The sequence below is a fragment of the Anser brachyrhynchus genome (genome assembly GCF_964034855.1).
Source record: "Anser brachyrhynchus genome assembly, chromosome: 15".
Taxonomy (NCBI): Eukaryota; Metazoa; Chordata; class Aves; order Anseriformes; family Anatidae; genus Anser; species Anser brachyrhynchus.
In genome coordinates this window covers 14,068,057-14,086,121 of record NC_137733.1, presented here as the reverse complement: position 1 = coordinate 14,086,121, position 18,065 = coordinate 14,068,057, and the positions used below count along the sequence as shown (strand labels likewise).

General features: G+C 57.5%; 1 protein-coding gene and 1 long non-coding RNA gene across 2 annotated transcripts; one reads left to right on the top strand and one right to left on the bottom strand.

Annotated features, from left to right (window-relative positions):
* Positions 1-1,071: 1,071 nt before the first annotated feature.
* On the top strand, positions 1,072-17,217 carry MMD2 (monocyte to macrophage differentiation associated 2). Its single transcript, XM_080557410.1, has 7 exons — positions 1,072-2,414; positions 11,652-11,733; positions 12,176-12,336; positions 12,793-12,867; positions 13,094-13,195; positions 13,672-13,741; positions 14,048-17,217. The coding sequence occupies exons 1-7, from the start codon at positions 2,368-2,370 to the stop codon at positions 14,249-14,251; spliced, it is 741 nt and encodes a 246-aa protein (XP_080413536.1). The 5' UTR covers positions 1,072-2,367; the 3' UTR covers positions 14,252-17,217.
* Positions 4,112-8,665, bottom strand: LOC308178562. Its single transcript, XR_013939827.1, has 2 exons — positions 8,437-8,665; positions 4,112-7,382 (listed from the first exon to the last, which is right to left on the bottom strand). It is a non-coding gene; the product is annotated as an uncharacterized lncRNA (long non-coding RNA).
* Positions 17,218-18,065: the final 848 nt, after the last annotated feature.

The following is an 18,065-nucleotide window of genomic DNA, read 5'->3' as shown; positions in this document are numbered from 1 at the left end:
GGAGCCACGGTCGCAATGAGCACTGCCGAGGCAGCCCAGCGCCACCACCGTGATGCCCAAAATCACGGTTATTCGCACCATTAATGGCCAGGATCCTGCTGGGACCCGGCCCAGAGGTGTCTCCAGCTGTGGGACGCCTGCACAGTTTGGGACCTTGCATGTTTCGGGGGAGGCTCCATGACCTGTTCCTCTGATTACGCAAGAACCCCCATTCGGTGACATTACCAAAATGCCATTCAGAGCACCCCATCATTAGGAAACTGGCAGCACCGTCATTAGCAATTATCAGATCTTTGCGAGGAAGTGGGGAGAGAGCCAGGGATGGGGGAGGAAGGACAAGCAGGCATGGTGGCCAGACAATGCTCAAGGAAGCCTCCAGGTGGGGAGGGGATGCATCCAGGCTGCTACGGGGCCAGTACGGGGCCAGTACGGGTCCGGTACTGGTCCCAGCACCCAGCAGCTCCCGGCCGCCCGCTCTGGAGGCAGCGCTGGTGCTGGAGCCCTTCCCCAGCAGGATTCGCGAGGCTTTCGTTGCCATAACAACTGGAGCCAGGCTTCAAAAATAGTAACTTATTTTTCATTCAATTTGCCTTTTGCCCTCTGAGACGGATCTATTTCGGGACTGACGGTTCGCTTCAGGTGCCCTCCGTCAGCACCCCCGGCTGGGGGTTCAGGGGCTGGGGTTATTTTGTTCAACGTGGTTCCTTGCTGCTTTCCCTTCCTCCCCCATCCAGGCCCGGAGAAAGGTAAAGCAGGGAACAGGCATCATTAAATAACCTTTGCCAAAGCCTCGTCATCTTGAAGGAAGGAATTTGAAAAAAAAAAAAACAAACCTTCCCAGCTCAGTGGCAGAGCGTGGGAGAGGTTTGGGAACGATCTCACTCTGCATCACGCCTTGGACCTGCCACCCTCAGCGGGGTTTGGCTGTCCCAGATCCCGCTGTCCCCAGCCTGGGCCCCCCCGGGTGGCTTGGATCCATGATGAGAACTGTGCAGGGAGGCTGGATCCACCGGATCCCAGATCCTTTTGCACCACACGGAGGCACGCAGAGCATCCCCCCTGTGTGTCGACGAGGCCGCATTTGGAAGGGGCTGCAGGGGATTTATTCATGCCTTGAGTTAAGGGGCACACGTGTGCCTCTCTCTCTAGGGATTTAGGGTTCATCTGTACACAAAAAATATCTTAAAAACATGATTTGGAACTGATGGGAAGTGGTGTGCTCTAGGAAATTTTTAATTGTTTCAGTTCTGGGGAGAGGCGTGTGATTGATTTCCCAAGGAAGTGGCCATATGAGCCTGACCCTTCAGGTGGAGCTGTCCGTGCCTCTTCCACCTTCCTCCCACAAACATTATTACAGGCTCAGCAAGGACAGGTTGTGCTGGGGAGATGAGCTCCTTCCCCAGGTGCTGCTGGCCTCCTGTCACATTTCTCGTCCCTTACGTGCTGTCCTGAAGGCACCCGCGGTCCCTGGAGCGAGGTGGGCACAATGACGGCTGCAGACAAATCCCCAAAACCCCTTTACATCCCTGCTCTGAGCATCCCAACCTCAGAAATAAGCCGGCATCTCACCTCCCCCCGGCACGGCCATGCAGTCCTCTGGGGGCTGTGGGACGGTGGAGAGGACGGGAAGGGGATGAAGGCTCCGGATGGAGACAAGCATGAATTCCCCAGGCTGGGACAAAACCACCCAGCCCTGCCTGAGGCCCTGGAAAATAACGAACAAAATCCTTCAAATCTAATAAATAAAAGCAAAGCCAAACCCAGCAACTCCCCGGGGATGCCGGGGTGGGCTGGCCCTGCCCCGGGGCTGGCGGGGATGCCTCGGACCTGGGACCCACAGTTGGCTGCTCGCCGCTCCCTCCATCCCCCCGCCGTGCTTTAATTACGTTTTCAATCCCAAACTGCTGCTATTTGATCCGCCGGGGGTGGCAGGAGGGGGTATTTTTAGCCGTGCTTAGAGCTGTCTGGGTGGATAAGGGAGAGCGTGCAGGTTGCCGCGGCCAGGCGGAGCGGGACGGGATTTGTGTCCCCCCCCTTCTTCTCCTCCTCATCTTTGCCCATTTGCTGGCTGCGAGCAGGGCTGGCTCCCTCGCCGGCTGCCTCCCTTAGGTCGCCTTTGTTTTTTTCCCCTTGTATTCTTCTCTTGTGCAACGGGGGGGGGGCGAGGCTGGCCTCCGCTTCTCCTCCTCGGCGTTTCAGCCCCGCCAACGAACACCCCAGCCCCGACGGGAGCCCATGAAGTTGCCGTGGGTCCCCAGGGCATCGCTGCCCTCGGGGGGCTCGGGGACCCCCGGGAGCCTCGCTCCGCGTTGAGCCGCCCGTGGCTGCATCCCTCCGCCGGCCCGGGACGCCCATGGCAGCGCCGAGATGTTCGTGTCGCGAGTCCTGGACTTCCAGAAGACGCGTTACGCCAGGTAAAGCCCTCGGCGCGGTGTTTTCCTTCCCTCCGCTCTGCTCTGGCAGCTCCCCGGGACGGCACCCAGCCCCTGCCCCTCCGCAGGGCTCCGGCCAAACCCCAAACCGAGCCCTAAGGGACCTTCAAAAGATGCTGAGCGCCTCAAAGCCCGGGGCAGGTGCGGGCTGCTCCCTTCACCTGCGGGCACAGCGTGTCTTTCGGGATGAGGATACCTGCCCTTTTGCCTCCCTAAGGGATTCAGAGCATCCCCGGGATCCCTCGCTCCCTGGAGGGGCTGAGCAGGGTTGGGGGTTTGCGGGTCATTGGGGTGCTGTTTGGCTGTATTAACCCCCAAATCCACCAGCCAGGACAAAGGGATCCTGACCAAGTTGGTGCTCGGGGTGGTGCTGGGTTTAAGGATCGGACCTGGACTTCCCCTGGTCCACGCTGGCTTTAACTTCACATCCGTCCTCCCCCTGCTGGGGCACCGGGAGCCCAGCTCTCAGCAGGGACAGACCCCACTGCTGGGTGCCAGCTCCCCATGGGGGGTCCCAGCATCACCCCAGGGTCCCACTGCGCCCAGCTGGCCCCCCCCAGCCCATACCCAGGGATTTCAGGCTCCCAGGGGGCTGGCAGGGGATGCACCATGATGGATCCTTCCCTAGGGCTGTTAGGAAACCTCGTGGCATTATCTGCTTGGGGGGGACCCGAAGGCTACTCGATGCCTGGCGAGGGTGCTGGGGGGGGCTTCCAGGCGTCTGCCACCGAGGACAGGCTTTGTCCCCAACCCCTGTGACCACAGCGGGGACATTTTTGTCATTTCAGAGAAACCCCTGGGGGCACTCAGCTCTGCTTTCACCCCTACCAACCTCCCAGTGGTGCTGTTAGAGGCAGATAAAAGAGATCTGGAGAGGAGTGGTGCTGGTCACTCCACACAGAAGCACCCTGAGGCATGTTTCCCTGTGCTGGAGACCTCCCATCCTCCCCAAGCCACCAGATCCTCTTTTTCCAGCCATCCCATGGGGAAAAAAAAATCTGTGCTTGCACCTCCAAAAGCTGCCTGAGCACCGCGTGCCCCTGCTCAAGGACCAGTCTGAAGCTGTGGCTGCCTCCTGGTTACCTTCAGCTGGGGGAGATGCAGAGGCAGCCAACAGGTCTGCACAATGCACCCGACCCAAAAATCCTTGGGAAAAACAGAATTCAAGCTTTTTTTTTCTCCCCCCAGCTGGCACGCAAAGGACAGGGCTGGTGGGGACAGAGCCGAGCCAAGCTCGGTGTCCCCACAGCAGGAGGCAAACCACACGTTTGCTCCATGGAGGCTGGGCTTTGGGGGCTGGCAAGCAGAGCAGGAGCTGCCCCCCAGCACAAGCCATCTGCCAGCCTTGATTTTCTCCCAAATCAGCATCCTCAAACCTCACTGTGGTCCTTTACGGAGACAACTTACTAAAAAGAGACATCAGGTGTTAGAGAGGGCATCGCAGGAGCCCACGCACAGGACCAGGTGTGGATGGGGATGGGGCATTCCTTGGCTTTCACCCCGAGACTTGCTGATGTGGTCACCAGCACGTGATATTTGCCTGGAGATTCCTACATCACCGCAGAGATCCTCTTAGCCTGGTGCTTAAAAATAACCGGTGGCTAATCCCCGTCCCTCCAGGCTCCTCGCACCCACCCTCCTCACTGCACAGATGCTCTGCTGTGCCACATCCCAAGAAATACCCCAAATATCCTCCTTCCTTTGTGCCAGAGATGCACTCTCAGCTCCCCTACACACACTGGGGACCAGGTTCTGTGGTGGGGACTGGTGTGAGCAGGAGCCACAGGCTCGCAGAAGCACAAGACATGAAGGAGGTATGTGCCCTTCAAGGCATCAAAGCATCTTGCTTATCTTTTCAGAGGATGAGAAACTCTTATCTCCTCAGCCCTTTGAAAAAAAAATATACACCCAAAAGTTTTCCTTGTGAAGGAAAAGCCTGGAACAGATTCATTTTTAATGTCTTTTTATCTAATTTTGAGAGAGGAGCAAGAAAGGAGGAACTTGGCCATCAATACACCTGCCAACAGGGATAAATAAAATACGGCGTCACGATGAAAGACCTGTTGTGTGAGAGCTGCAGCAAAGGCACCAGGCTTTGAACGAGGAGATGAAAGGCAGCGGGATCAATGCAGGAGTGATTGGAGAACCACGGGGAGAAAATTCAGGGCTGGAGGGCACCGGGGTGTTCCCGGATCTCCATCCCCTGCGTGATGCGACTTCAGCCACGGCACCAGCACGCAGTTACAGCGTGCACGCAGCTGCGATTCCTCCTGTTTTACCAGCCACCCGACGGTTATTCCCCCATATTTCTCCTCCTTTCTCCCAGCTAACAGTGCTGGTTTCCCCGCAGAGCAACAGATGGGTGCCAGTCACATCATCCCTGAAGCTCCCCGGCCGGGTCACCCCGGGCCAGTAACCGATACCTCCTGCACATCACCGCCGGCGCTGCTTGGCTCGCTTTTCACCCTGGGTTCAGTCGTGGCCGGGTGCCTGCCTGCCAGCCATGCAGGCAGGAAGCGTAGCTGAGCCAGTCTGCCCACAGACACACGAAATGCTTCCCAGGCTCGGGCCAGCGAGAGCCATAATTGAAAGGAAACGCAATTACGGAGGGAGCTGCTGCATCTGGCCAGCTCCTGCAGCTCTGGAGCAGCCGGGGCAAGGGCTCTGCGGGGAGCTGCAGGCTGCACAGGGCACTGAATCATTGTAATTAACTGACAGCAGTTCAGGATTTGATTTGCCCACGTAAAAGGCTCCAAGTCTTCTTGCGTTTGCTTGTCTTGCCCTGCAAGCCAAGGAAAATCCACGTGGCTTCAGAGCCCAGAAGCAGCAGGAGCCCCTGCAGGTGGCTCCAGGCTCGTCCTCACCTGCCTGGTGCCTGCAGCGAGGACACTGCCGCCTCCTCAGCAGCACGAGGGGATGGAGATCTGAGCTCTGTATTTGCCCAAAAAGTCCACTGGGTCTGATGGGAGGCAGCTGGGAAGAGTTTCCTGGTGTACCGAGCAAGGAGGTGATCACTGACCCCATCCTGCAGCGCCTCAGGAGAAGAAAGGGACGGGAAAACCAGCAGGAATAGGAGGGAGAGGGGACATCGGGGTGCTCGGTCCCCAGACGTGCAAAGAAAACACTGACAGCCTGGGCAGAGCTACTGCACTGGGAGGATTTGATCCCCATTTTCCTTCACAAAGAAAGCACAAACAGCCCTCGCCTGCTCCCACACGCACAGAGATGCTTTCCAAGAGCTCTGCTTCCCCCACAGCCCGCGTGGGATGGAGCGGGGAGAGGGGAAACGCTTCCAGCACCCATGTGGCAGCTCTGAGCTGCTCGGGGTCTGCACCGCGCCCAGCAGCACCTCCAACGTCACCCTCAGCTACCGAGGTGTTGCCCCAGGAGATGGGGAGGCCCCTAGAAATACCTAACAAAAAACAGGATCACCCCATCTCACCAGAAATCAGCTATTAGCCACCCTTCGGAGGCAGTTTGACTCGGATACCCTCTTAAGACAGCACCGATAGGATTCCTTACTGGCAGCTCTCAGTGTGCAGAGGGCAGCTCTTATTGCACCCAGATGTTTGGAGGGCAACAAGTGCTCTGAGCGTCCCCTGCACGGCTGGCTGGAGGTGGGGACGTCCCCCGAGCCCCCCGTTCCCCTCCCCTGGGAGGGTCGGGGCCCAGGCAGGAATCGCTGCACAGAGGCGGGCAGCAGCGGCTGAGCTGAGCCCCCGAGCCTCGTGCCCCTGGGAAGGACAGCTTTTCCATCCTTCAGCGGGTGTTGGGTGTCAGCCCGGTGTGATTCCTTGGCACGGCTCGCCCCGGCCTGTTTCAGGAGGTAGCAGTCGGCGAGGCACGTGGAAAACACAAGCCGCTGCCCCGCGTGGTGGAGCGATGTGCACGGGATGTGGGGCTCTGCCAGGCCTCCCCTTGGAGCTTTCCAGGTGAAATCAAACCTCAGCATTTATTTCCATGGTGCTCATATTATTTCCATATAGCTGTCGTAGTCCATGGTCGGGGGGACTTGATGTGATACACAGCACTTTCTGATGGTGAGACCAAGTACCACGAGCGTCACAGTCCTGCTGCTCGCTTCAGACACCAATTAGTTGAGCTTTAGGGAAGTTTGGGTCCAAGGCTGCTCTCCTGCTGAAGTTTGGAGTCCAGGCTTGCTGCTGGTGAGGGGAGGATTTGATATTTACGCAGAGGGAGCTCAGTAATGGGGCAGTGCTTCCCTCCGCGCTCAGCAGCGCCGGCTGGTACCAGTGCATCAGGGCCCTGCTCTTTGCTGCAAATAATCCTGCCTGAAACCACAGTACCTGCCTCCCTGGCTGCTGAAATGCACGATCCCCCAGAGGCATTTACTGAATTATTTACAGATACCTGCTCAGTAGCATGCTGGAGTCCCCAGTGAGACCAAGGCCACATTTCCCTGGGGATGCTACGGGGACACCTTACAGACCCGAGGAACAGCAACCCGCACACTAATCCCATGGCGTGGTAGAGGCTGGGTCTCCAGATAGAGCCAGGGATGAAGGCTGGAGCCTGCCCCATGCCTCTGCACCACAGGGCCACCGTGCTCGCTCCTGGCTGCTGCAGGGCTCAGCCAAGCTGAGCTTGCTCAGGATTTGTCCCACTGTCCTCTGTGCTTGGGGTATTGCAGGCGAGGATCACGCACAACAGCTTCCCAAACAAGCAAACAGGGAATAATAGAGAGGTTTCAGCTCTGGAAGCAGCCCTCCTAACATTCACCGAGCACCTGGGACATCATTTTGTGACTAATCAGCTGTTGTCTGAGGTCTCACGAGCACCAAATGAAACAAGAAGTCCCAGCTCGGGAAGTAATTTGGGAAACACTCCCCGATCCCATCTGTCGCGAATAAACAAGCGGCTCTGCTGGAGTTGCAGGGTTGTGAATTGCCTTGGAAGAGTTAGAGGCTGCCTATCTAGAGAGCAGAAAGCCTGCCAGAGAGAAAAATAAATATCTATATATAGAGGATGGGGAGGTGGATGGTTGGGGCCATCAGGGGGCTTCTCTAAGGCAGCAGGGGGCTCGCTCAGCATCTCTCAGCCTGCAGCATGAGGACTGCTTAGTGCCAGCCCAGCACACTCCCATGTGTCAGAGCACTGGGAATGAGAAAAATTGGGATGGGACAGTCAGAGGTGGTGAGCGAGCATTCGACCTGCAGCCTAATCCTCCTCGCTTTGGGGAAACAGGGCTTGCACCGGGGGCTGGTTGCTGCAGGAACCTGGTCATCTGCTGGTGGTCTACCCAAGTGCTGCTCTAGCTGGGATGCTCAGTGCTCCCTGTGCAAATCATCAGCTTTTCGCATGCTGCCAGGAAGCGGAAAAGGGGTCAAAGCAGAAGGAGGAGCCCACGGAGAGGCTCGTCCTGCCTGACCCCTCTCCACCAGCCTGGGAGCCAGCCTGAGAGCTCACAGCATGCACAGCTCAGCTTCCCAAACCAGGAGCACCATATGTTCATGTGGGAGCAGGCAGGCACCAAGAAGCGGGCTCAGGAACAGAGGCTCCAGCTTGGTACCAGGGCACCACACAGCACCCGTGTGGGTGGCCCCGCAGACGGCCGGGCAGCATCAGCCTCTGCACTTCCCCGTGGAAAGCACCGGCAGCGTGCAGGGCCCTGCTCTGCACCTTCAGGAGCTAATTATGAGCCGCAGAGGAGCTTGAGGGATGAAGCCTCTTACAGGGACCACATCTGGAGCATTACCAGATTACAGGGCAGAAGCAGAGCACACGCCAAGCCCCAGCTTACAGGGATGCCACAGGAGCTCACGCACGGGCACAACCCTGAGGATCAAGCCCCAGCTTTTGCACCAGGCATGCTGCCTCCAGGCTCATTAGGGCAAATCCAGACCAAGAACTGAGAGGGTCCAGGGGCTGCTGTGCCCTGCAGGACCATGTCTCTTCCATCACTGTTACCACAGGCATCACAACACATGTGCTCCTGAGCCTCACTCTACCAAGGGACAACCAGAAGGACCACAGCAGGACTTACCCCCACCACCAGCATCTCCTATTGCTTCCTCCATCCTTCCTGGCAGGATGCCACAATCAGGATACAATCCCTCAGCAGCCCCTCTGCTATTTTAAAAGCAGCCATGACAGCCACAAGAAGGAGGAGAAAGCCTGGTTCGCTCAGCCTGGAGACACCCCAGCTCCTTGGGCAGGAGGGTGCAGGTGCACAACAAACCAGCTCCCACCTCTGAGGACATTAAACCAAAACCTGAGCCAACCTGGCCCTTTTCTAGGCCATCCACAGGTGAAACCTTTTGCCATGAGCTGCTCGGGGAGCTCCCCATCACCTGTGAGCTCCCGGCCAGCATCACCTGTTTCATGGGGCCCTTGTCACAGCCATGGATGCATGGATGCACAGGATGTGGTACACGTATAGCTGGACATATAGCAGCTCCGGTCCTTCCCTGTGGGTCATCTTCTCTGCATGGTGTCCCCCAGCTCTGCCTCTCAGTGTGTCAGGGTCCCCAGGTGCCCCCGGGAGAGCTCAGGCACTCCAGTGCTCCCACACGAGCCGTCCCGAGGAATAATTTAATTTAATCCCATTTTTACCTTCTTCCCCCCCAAGCCTGGCAAAGCAAGAGCCGGGCGGATCTGCGTGATTTGTTGAGGTCAGAACTTTGTTCTTGGAGAGAAGTCTTTAAAAAACCAAAACCAACCCAAACCCACAGAAAAACAGAGTGGGAGAAAGAGAAGGAGAAAAGGACAAGCCTGGGAAGCCGGCTCTGCACTTTGCCCTGGCTGCCTGGGACAAGGGGCTCTTTGTTCCTCCGGCTGGAGCCGGGTGCATTGGCCCTTTTCAGTCTCTTTCCCCGGGCAAGGGGCCAGGGGAAAGCAGGCACAAGGAGGGCAGGCAAAAACCCCGGGGCAGCGATGAACAACCCGTGCTCGTCCCCCCCAGCACTGGGAGAAAAAAGTTCTGGGAGCCTTGGAGCCGTGCTGAGCCCCTGGGGCTGCTTCTCACGCACGTCCCTGGGAAGTGGGCAGGCTCCTGCTGTGCAGGTTTTAAACTTTTCCGTGCCATTTGGACTTTGCAGCCGTAAAGAGCTTGCTGAAATGCACAGAAACTGTGACAGTCCGTCTGCTACCTCCTGCCTGTGGCTTCCTGCACCCTGGAGCAAACCCGGCCTCGCTGCATCCCCATGCGGGTGGGGGCATTGGGTAGGAGGCAGAGCCCGCATCCATTTCCCATCCTTTGCAGGATGATGCTCATTAGGAAGCAGGACAGGAAAATAGGGGCAATCTCCTCAGAGACCCCAAAACCCCAAGCTCTTTGAGGCCATTTCACCCCCCAGGAAAAGCAGGCTGCCCATGGGGGCAGCGGGGTGCCCCGTGTGGTGCGTGCGAGGGAGGGAATTCAGCCCCTACCCTGCCCAAGGGTCCTGGGGGGGGGCTGTGGGATCCAGCCCCCCCCCCAGCTCCCCGTTACTGCCCCTAACAGCAACCACTGTGGGTCTGGGATGGAGGGGCAGATGGCACAGGGCTTTGTTAAAAAAATACATTCAAGGAAAAAGGCCTTGCGCGTGTTTCCCCAGCAACTGCGACGTCACGCGGGACGTCTGGGCCTTTGTCCTCCCCCCCCCCCCCCCGCCCTCCTTCTTCTTATTAAAAGGGAAAAGAAAGAGAAGCAGAGAGTGAAGGGGAGCCGGGGACAGTCTCCAGGCAACATGGGGACAGCAGTGGCCTCCTGCAGGGGGGACGTGGCTGGGGCAGGGGGACTCCAGCCAGGGGGTGGCAGGATGGGGAGGGGTCCCTGGTGTCCCCCGGCATGGAGGTGGCAGCCCCAGGGTGGAGGTGGCAGCCCCAGGGTGGAGGTGGCAGCCCCAGGGTGGAGGTGACAGCCCCAGGAAGAGGTGACAGCCCCAGGACAGAAGTAGCAGTCCCGGGACGGAGGTGGCAGCCCCAGGAAGGCGGTGACAGCCCCAGGGTGGAGGTGGCAGCCCCGGGGATGCTCGGCTGCTTCCCAGCCACAGACACCCTCAGTTTAGCCCAGGGTCTAATCCTGTTCGTGCCTTGCGAGCGCCGTCCCCTCTATTTGCAGCACACGGGGAGCTGAGCCCCTGTCTGTCCATCTTAACTGGAGGTATTTGGGGTGGGGGGGACACATGGCCAGACTCCTGCGTGCCTTGTGCCTGGGTCCTGCTGTGAGCGCAGGGCTGGGGACAGGGTCCCCTCTCGGGCTGTCACCGCCGCCTGCTGGGCACCACCTCGCACACCCGGGCACGCTGCAGCCAAACCCACGTTTGGCTCAAGCCTCGCTACCCGAGTCTTTTAACACAAGCTGGATTTCTTTGCATGGACGCCAGTGAAATGCTCAGAGGAGATGCTCATGGGTGGTGGCTCAGGGATGGGTTCTCCAGCACCTTCCCAGCACCCCAGGGTCACCCCGACCCCGCAGCAAGGTCCTGTCGCCCCCCGAGCTGCCGGCTGGGTGCAGAAATGCGCTGCAGATGGTGCTGGAACTGGGAGCAAATGGGGTCAGGAAGCAACCGGACCAGCTCCTGCAGGGCAGCCCCCAAACCCGGCTGTCCTGAGCCTCCCGCTGGCACTGCTTTTATTGCTCTGCGTGTGTCCATTGATCCGACGGCAGCAATCGATACGTCCCTCCACGCGCCGAGAGCAATCCGATTTCTCTGAATCTGAGAGGAACAGGAAAAAAAAAAAAAGATAAAAGTTTCTGAGGGAGCACGGCGGGGCTTCCCCCGGCAGCAATCAGTGCTGGGTCACGTGGGGGGGGATTTTGGGGGGGTGCAGGTGGGACCCAGCAGCCAAAGCATCGCTGGGGATGCCCTGGTGGGACTCAGGCTGCTGTGACGTGGGGTGGCATCGCTGGGTGGTCACAGCCCCACAGCAGGTCCCCCCCAGCCCCATGTGCCCTATTCTCCGCTGTGGGGCTGTGCCGTGCTCTGCCCAGCAGCTCCGGGCTGTTTCCAGCAGGGTAACCGCATCGGGTTGCTGCACGCTGCTTGTTTTTCCACTTGTGAAATGGAGATGGGGAGAGGTGCCAGTGTTACAGGAGCTGGTTGTCACCCACACCCTGCCCTGGGGGATGCTCCACACCTCATCCATCCACCCTTGCAGCTTTCTCCTGCCTCCTGCCCACTGCTGCCATGGGGTCACTTTGCTCACAGCCTTCCAAAAACCTTTCCCCCGTGTGCCGTCCCCTGACTGTGTTTCTCTCCCCGCTCCTCGCTGCAGGTTCATGAATCACCGCGTCCCCTCCAACCGCAGGTACCAGCCGACGGAGTACGAGCACGCAGCCAACTGTGCTACCCACGCGGTTAGTCCCTGTCCCTGTCCCTGTCCCTGTCCCCATGTGAAGGACAGCACTCAGCCCTAAGGGACCACCTGGGACACCCCAAGGACCACCTAAAAACGCCAGCGTTCAGCTCTGCACCTCCTGAAGGTCCCGGGGGTGGGATGAGCACCTGGTGCTCCAGGGATGCTCTTCTTCCTCCTCCAGCTGCCGTGGGAGGCTGGTGTGTGATGGCGCTGTGGGATGGCCCTAGTGGAGCAGGCACACATTCTCCTTGTGCCTTCCTCCACTTGGAGAATCTCTTTTGGAGCTGCCCCGCATGGGGAGAAACCCAGCCTGCCCCTTATGGGTGGTGGTTTCATCCAGAAGCTAAAATAAAGACACCCAAAAGGAAAAGCAGGGACTGCACTGTATCTGCTTGGTGGAAATGCAGACTGTGAGCAACCGGCTTGCTTCTCCCTTCCAGTTCTGGATCCTGCCCAGCATCCTCGGCAGCTCCATCCTCTACATCCTCTCCGACGACCAGTGGGAGACCATCTCGGCCTGGATCTATGGCTTTGGCTTGTCCAGCCTCTTCATCGTCTCCACCATCTTCCACACCATCTCCTGGAAGAAGAGGCACCTCAGGTACCGGCCCTGCCTGCTCGTGGCTCGGGGGGGCGGGACAACAGTTCCAGAGCCCTGGCAGCCCCTTGGTCAAAGGCTTTTCTGAGCTATGTCAATAGAAAACAGCATTTCAATGCATCGTTTATTTTATGATTTATGTCATTTATTTTATTTTATACCATTTATTTTATGATTTATATAACTTAATATCATTAATTTTATTGTTTATATAATTTATTTTATTATTTATATAATTTATTTTATTTTACATCGTTTATTTTGTTATTTATATAGTTTTATTTTATTTTATATCATTTATTTTATTATGAATATCATTTATTTTACTATTTATGTCACTGATTTTCAAGTGCACCGTTTATTTTTTATTATTTTTTTTAAAGTATCTGGTTTTACAGCGCACCTGGCACGCGCGGTGCCGCAGGCTCTGACCTGTCTGTCCGTCCGTCTGTCCCGCAGGACCGTGGAGCACTGCTTGCACATGTTCGACAGGATGGTGATCTACTTCTTCATCGCCGCCTCGTACGCTCCCTGGTGAGTGCCCTGGCTTGGCTCTGCCAGAGGGGAGAAAAGCATCCCAGCAATAAAGGCTTCCCGCTTTCCTTCCTAGTCTCCGTATTCCAACCCCTGTCTGTTGACGTTACGGGTCAGGAGGGCTGTTCCGGGACACACGTGGGGCGAGGGCCGCAGTTCCCCGCGCCCCCGTCCCGCAGCCCGCCTCGGGGCGCCGCCGCGCTCACCGCGGCCCTGGGTCTTGCAGGCTGAACCTGCGGGAGCTGGGGCCCTGGGCCTCCCACATGCGCTGGATCATCTGGATCATGGCATCGGTCGGCACCGTCTACGTCTTCTTCTTCCATGAGCGGTCAGTACCTGCACGTGGCCCCGCGGAGCCCAGCCCTGCTCCTCCTTCCCCCCTTAGTGCCCTGACGGAAGAGCAGGAAGGATGGACACAGACAGACAGGCAGGTTTGGGGGGCCTGGGCAGCCCCCCAGGCCAGCAGGCAGTGGAGGGCTCCCTCGAACCGTGTCCTTTCCCACCCACATCTTATTTTTGGGAGGCCACAGCCCTGCTGGCAGGGACGTGGGAGCAAGGACGTTGTGCCATGAGTGGGTTCTTCCACGGGGTGGCACCAAATAGAAAGGAAACGGCCCCCGAAGCCTGCCTGGAGCCCTGCCTTCAAGCCGTTCAGCTCCAGAGCCAGTTCTGTGCAGGGCCACCCGCTGTGGGCTCCCACTGGGACGTGGGACCCGCCGTGGTGGCACCGCCACCCCTTTCCCTGTAGCAGCGTCTGGGTACGATAAGCATAAAATTCAGCCCTGCCTCCTCCGTCGGTCGCAGGTACAAGCTGGTGGAGCTGGTGTGCTACGTTATCATGGGCTTCTTCCCCGCCGTGGTCATCCTCTCCATGGTAAGCCGCCGCCGGGGAGCTCGCGGGGCTGGCTTGTCCCCAGGGGGTTGGCGTGGTGCGGCCCGGAGGCAGCCCCGTGGTGGGCGAGGGGGTCTCCAGACGTGTGATTTGGGTGCTCAGCACGCCCAGACGCATGCAGTGGGCACCTCCAGGGGACGTCCTATGGGGGCTCCGTCACGTTGAGAGCATTGCAGCAAAGTCCAGGGCTTCCTTGCAGGATGAGGAGAAGGCAGCGCAGGCCTCCTCGCAGCCAGGGGGAAGTTTCGGGTTGTGACCGCGCTGCCTCCGTGCTTTTATTTTTCGCAGCCCAACAGGGACGGCCTCCCGGAGCTGGTGGCCGGCGGGCTTTCCTACTGCCTGGGCATGGTCTTCTTCAAAAGCGACGGCCGCATCCCCTTCGCCCACGCCATCTGGCACCTCTTCGTGGCCATCGGAGCCGGCATCCATTACTACGCCATCTGGAGGTACCTCTACCGGCCCAGCGCGCTGGAGGCCAAAAGGCCCCGATAGGTGCCTTAAGGACACTGCTCGCCTCGGAGGGGACATGGGGACGTGGATGGGGGACAGGGAGGGGAGCCCGGGCTGTGGGCTCGCCCCGAAGCCACCCGCTGTCCCTGTGGGTACAGACAGAAGAGCCTTCCCACACAGACAGAAGAGCCTGAAGGTTGATTTTAAAGATTTTTTTTTTTTTTTAACCTTGCGAACGGTTTATTTTTTGTTTTTAGGCAGAGTTTTTGTAACACAGCGACCAACCGAGGGGCGACAGGGGAACAACCACTTGCGGGGGTTTAGGGGAGGCTTTGCCCACCCCGCTGACCCCGAGCATCCCACGGGAGCAAGGGCCCTGACCCCACACCCTGCACTTGGCCAGTGACAACCTGGGTTTGGCTACTGGAGCCCTTGGTGTGGGCCACCCGCTGCCATCCCCATAACCCACAGTGGCGGGGCAGAGCCGGCAGCACCCAGCGATGCTCCAGGTCCCTGTGGCCTTCTCAACGGGAAGGTCCAGAGTCATCAAAGCCTTACACGTGATTAAAACTCGAACCTCTTCTAGGGCCCCCCAGCCTCCCAGGGCACTGCAGAACCCTTCCTCCGAGCCAGTGTTAAGCGCACAACCTGGTGCACTGCTCCTAGGTGGGCCCTTGGAGCCCCCCACCCCCTGACATTTTCTCCCTGGGGCTCTTGGTTTTCCTCACGAGTCTCAGTGCTGGTGGCACCCCAAGGCATGGCCCCGCTCAGCCTCTGCCACATGTGGGCCTCTGCCCATCGGGGAGGAGGCTCCCAAGGTCCGTCAGGATGCATTCAGTTTGTTTCTGTAAGGGCATTTTCTTTCTTCTTGAGGAGGGAAGGGAAACTCCTTGAATTAGGACCACAGGCCTGGCTGCCTGCTGCCTCTGGTCCTGTTTTATGGTTTCCGGGCTTGTGGCAGCCTCTTGCTCATCATCAGGTTTAAATCCACTTTGGGAGGGTTTCTGGCATTCCCAGGAACACTGCAGGGAAGGGATGCACCTGGGTGATGCTCAGAGGTGAGCTGTGATGGGGAGATCCTAGCGAAGCTCAGTTTTTAAACACCCAAACACGGCTCCACGGTGCTCTCCAAGGCAGGACAGCGAGGACACAGGACTTCTTGTTCCCCAGTGGCAGTGGGGAGGGCAGTGCCTGCTGCTGCCCGGCACGTGGGACGGGTTGTGCACACACGGACCCGACAGCCAGGTCCTCCTGGATGGGAACATCACGTGGAAGGGAACATCACCTGGAGGGGAACACCACCTCCTTTTCCTCCATCGGCCGCTGAGGACTGAAATCCACCACCCAGTGATGTGAAAAGCCAAGCTAGACTCGATGGAAAACGAAGTGCTGCACACTGCCAAGCCTCCAGCAATTCTTCAGGCTCCTCGGGCAATTTGTCACTGCTTCTGTCTGGGCTGAGCGTAGACTCTGCAGTCCAAACTGCCCAGGCTCAGCCTTGTTTTACTTACACCAGAAGAAATATTAGGGTCTGCTGCGTGCCGGGGTCCCATGCAGCCCCACAACCTTGGTGCTGCCCTCAGCCCCACCTGCACCTTCCTCGGGAGCCCCCAAAGCATCGATGTCCCTCCGGCTCTGCTCACCCCGTGACTGATGGCAGCTGCAGCAGCCTCAGGCGGCGCTGCCAGCGGAGGAGCTTTGCAGCTGCCCTTCTGCATCTCCCGTCCCTCCAGCAGCCTCGTCCCGAGCCGAGCTCCTGGACCCGGCCCCAGGACCGGCTCTGCACAGCCATGCTGTTTTGCAGCAAATTACCAAAGAGAAGGCATCTCGGTACGCTTCCCCTCCTGGCGTGGTGGCTGTGGCCACCAGGTAGGCAAGAAAAACCCATGGGGAGAATGTTCCTACAAGGGGCTGTGCCCCACGTCCCTGGCTTGGGGCTCTCTGTGGTGCCCCAAAGCAGCCTTCGGGGTGGGATGGCTCTCGGGGTGACTGGTGGTTTTGGGGGCAGGAGGTGATGGACCTGGTGGGGGTCTCTGCTGCTGCATCCCCCAGACAGCTGTGCATTGAGCAAAGGGCAGTTTGTGGGGTGATTTGGGGTCAGAATAGAGGGAAACGTGGTCTGAGAGCATAAGCTGCCATTTTTGCCCTCTGGCAAGTCACTACCCTTCTCCATGACTCAGTTTCCCCATCTGTAAAATGGGGGCAAAGACAGCGACCGACCTCAGGGGGCTCCTGTGCGGGCTCGGTAGGCACGGGGAGGATGAGCGGGGCTTCGCGAGCACCGTCACCTATTTTATACTAATTTTCAACAACTCGTAACATTCGGGACATCTGTGGGGGAGCGACCTTTTTAGCATCTTGTACTTTTTCACCCTCCGTCCTCATTCAGTCGGTATTTTCTATTTAACACGGTACTGGAGCAAATTAAAAACAAACCGAAGGAAGCTAACGCTAGTGAACGTCGTTTCCTGTGGAGTAGGACTGAAATAAAAACCCAAGATACCTCACTATTGCCTGCCTGCTAAGTCCGAACGAGTTTCCCCAAAGTGCAAGGAAATAAACCCATTTTCTGTCTGACTTGCCCCGGGGTCCCAGGAGGGGGGATTTCATGCTGTGGTGGCAGAGGATGCAGAGGGAAAGCCCCTCCCCATCCCCTCCTGCTCCTCTTTTACCTGCAGGGGGAATTTGGCCCCATCCGGGGAGCCTGGCAGCCTCCCCTGGCCCTGCACGTCCCCAGGCTGCCCTCTCGCTCGCACCTCGGGGGGATTTCGGTCCCTGGGCAGGCCGTGAGGCTGGGCAGCTTGCCCTGACACCCAGGGAGGGGGCAGCCGCCAGCTTCTCCCCCCGGCTGGCCCAGGACCTCCACCTCGCCTCGCAGGGCAGGGGGCGGCTGGACCCCTCCTGGCTGCTCTCCGATGGGAATTCCCACCCAAAGCACGACCCTCGCACCATCGGCTCCATTTTTTTTTAAGTTTATTTTTAAAATAAATTAAATAAATTGAATTAAATTGAATTTTTTAAATAAATCACTCAGCACCATCCCTCCCCGCTCCCCGCCCCAACCTGTTCAGCCAAAGCCACCCCACAAAGCCAGCACCCCGCAGACACCGGTGCCCACGGGCCTGTCGTTCTTGCTCGCTGGGATTTTGAGCGCGCTGCCAACCCCATGCACCGGCGGCGTGGCCGTTTCTGAGCCCCGATGCATGGGCAGGGAGGTGCAGCTACAAATCCTGCCTGCCAGCTGCTGCCCGCCCTTCCCCGGGGCTCGGTGAGTCGGTTTTGAGCTGGGAGCTTTGCTTTTTGGCTATTTTATTTTACTTTATTTTATTTTGTTTTGTTTTATTTTGTTTTGTTTTGTTTTATTTTATTTTATTTTATTTTATTTTACTTTGTTTTATTTTATTTTGTTTTACCTTTTTTTACTTTATTTTACTTTTACTTTATTTTGTTCTATTATTTTATTTTGTGTTGGTTTACTTTGTTTTGTTTTATATGATATTATTTTACTTTTAATTTATTTATTTATTCAATTTCTTTTCTTTTCTTTTCTTTTCTTTTCTTTTCTTTTCTTTTCTTTTCTTTTCTTTTCTTTTCTTTTTTCTTTTCTTTTCTTTTCTTTTCTTTTCTTTTCTTTTCTTTTCTTTTCTTTTCTTTTCTTTTCTTTTCTTTTCTTTTCCTCTTTTTTTTTTTTCCTTTTTCTTTTCTTTTCCTTTTTCTTTTTCTTTTCCTTTTCCTTTTTCTCTTTTTTCTTTCCTTTTCCTTTTCCTTTTCTTTTCCCCTCCTCCGAGCCCCCCCCCCCCCAAAAACGAACCACTTCGGGCCCCCCCCAGACGCCGCCGCCCGCCCCCCCGCCGCA

Coding starts and splice junctions, on each gene's coding strand:
- MMD2 (XM_080557410.1), top strand. CDS start 2,368: ATGTTCGTGTCGCGAGTCCTGGACTTCCAGAAGACGCGTTACGCCAG. Junction 13,196..13,671: donor GTCTTCTTCTTCCATGAGCG/GTCAGTACCTGC, acceptor CGTCGGTCGCAG/GTACAAGCTGGTGGAGCTGG. Junction 13,742..14,047: donor CCGTGGTCATCCTCTCCATG/GTAAGCCGCCGC, acceptor TATTTTTCGCAG/CCCAACAGGGACGGCCTCCC.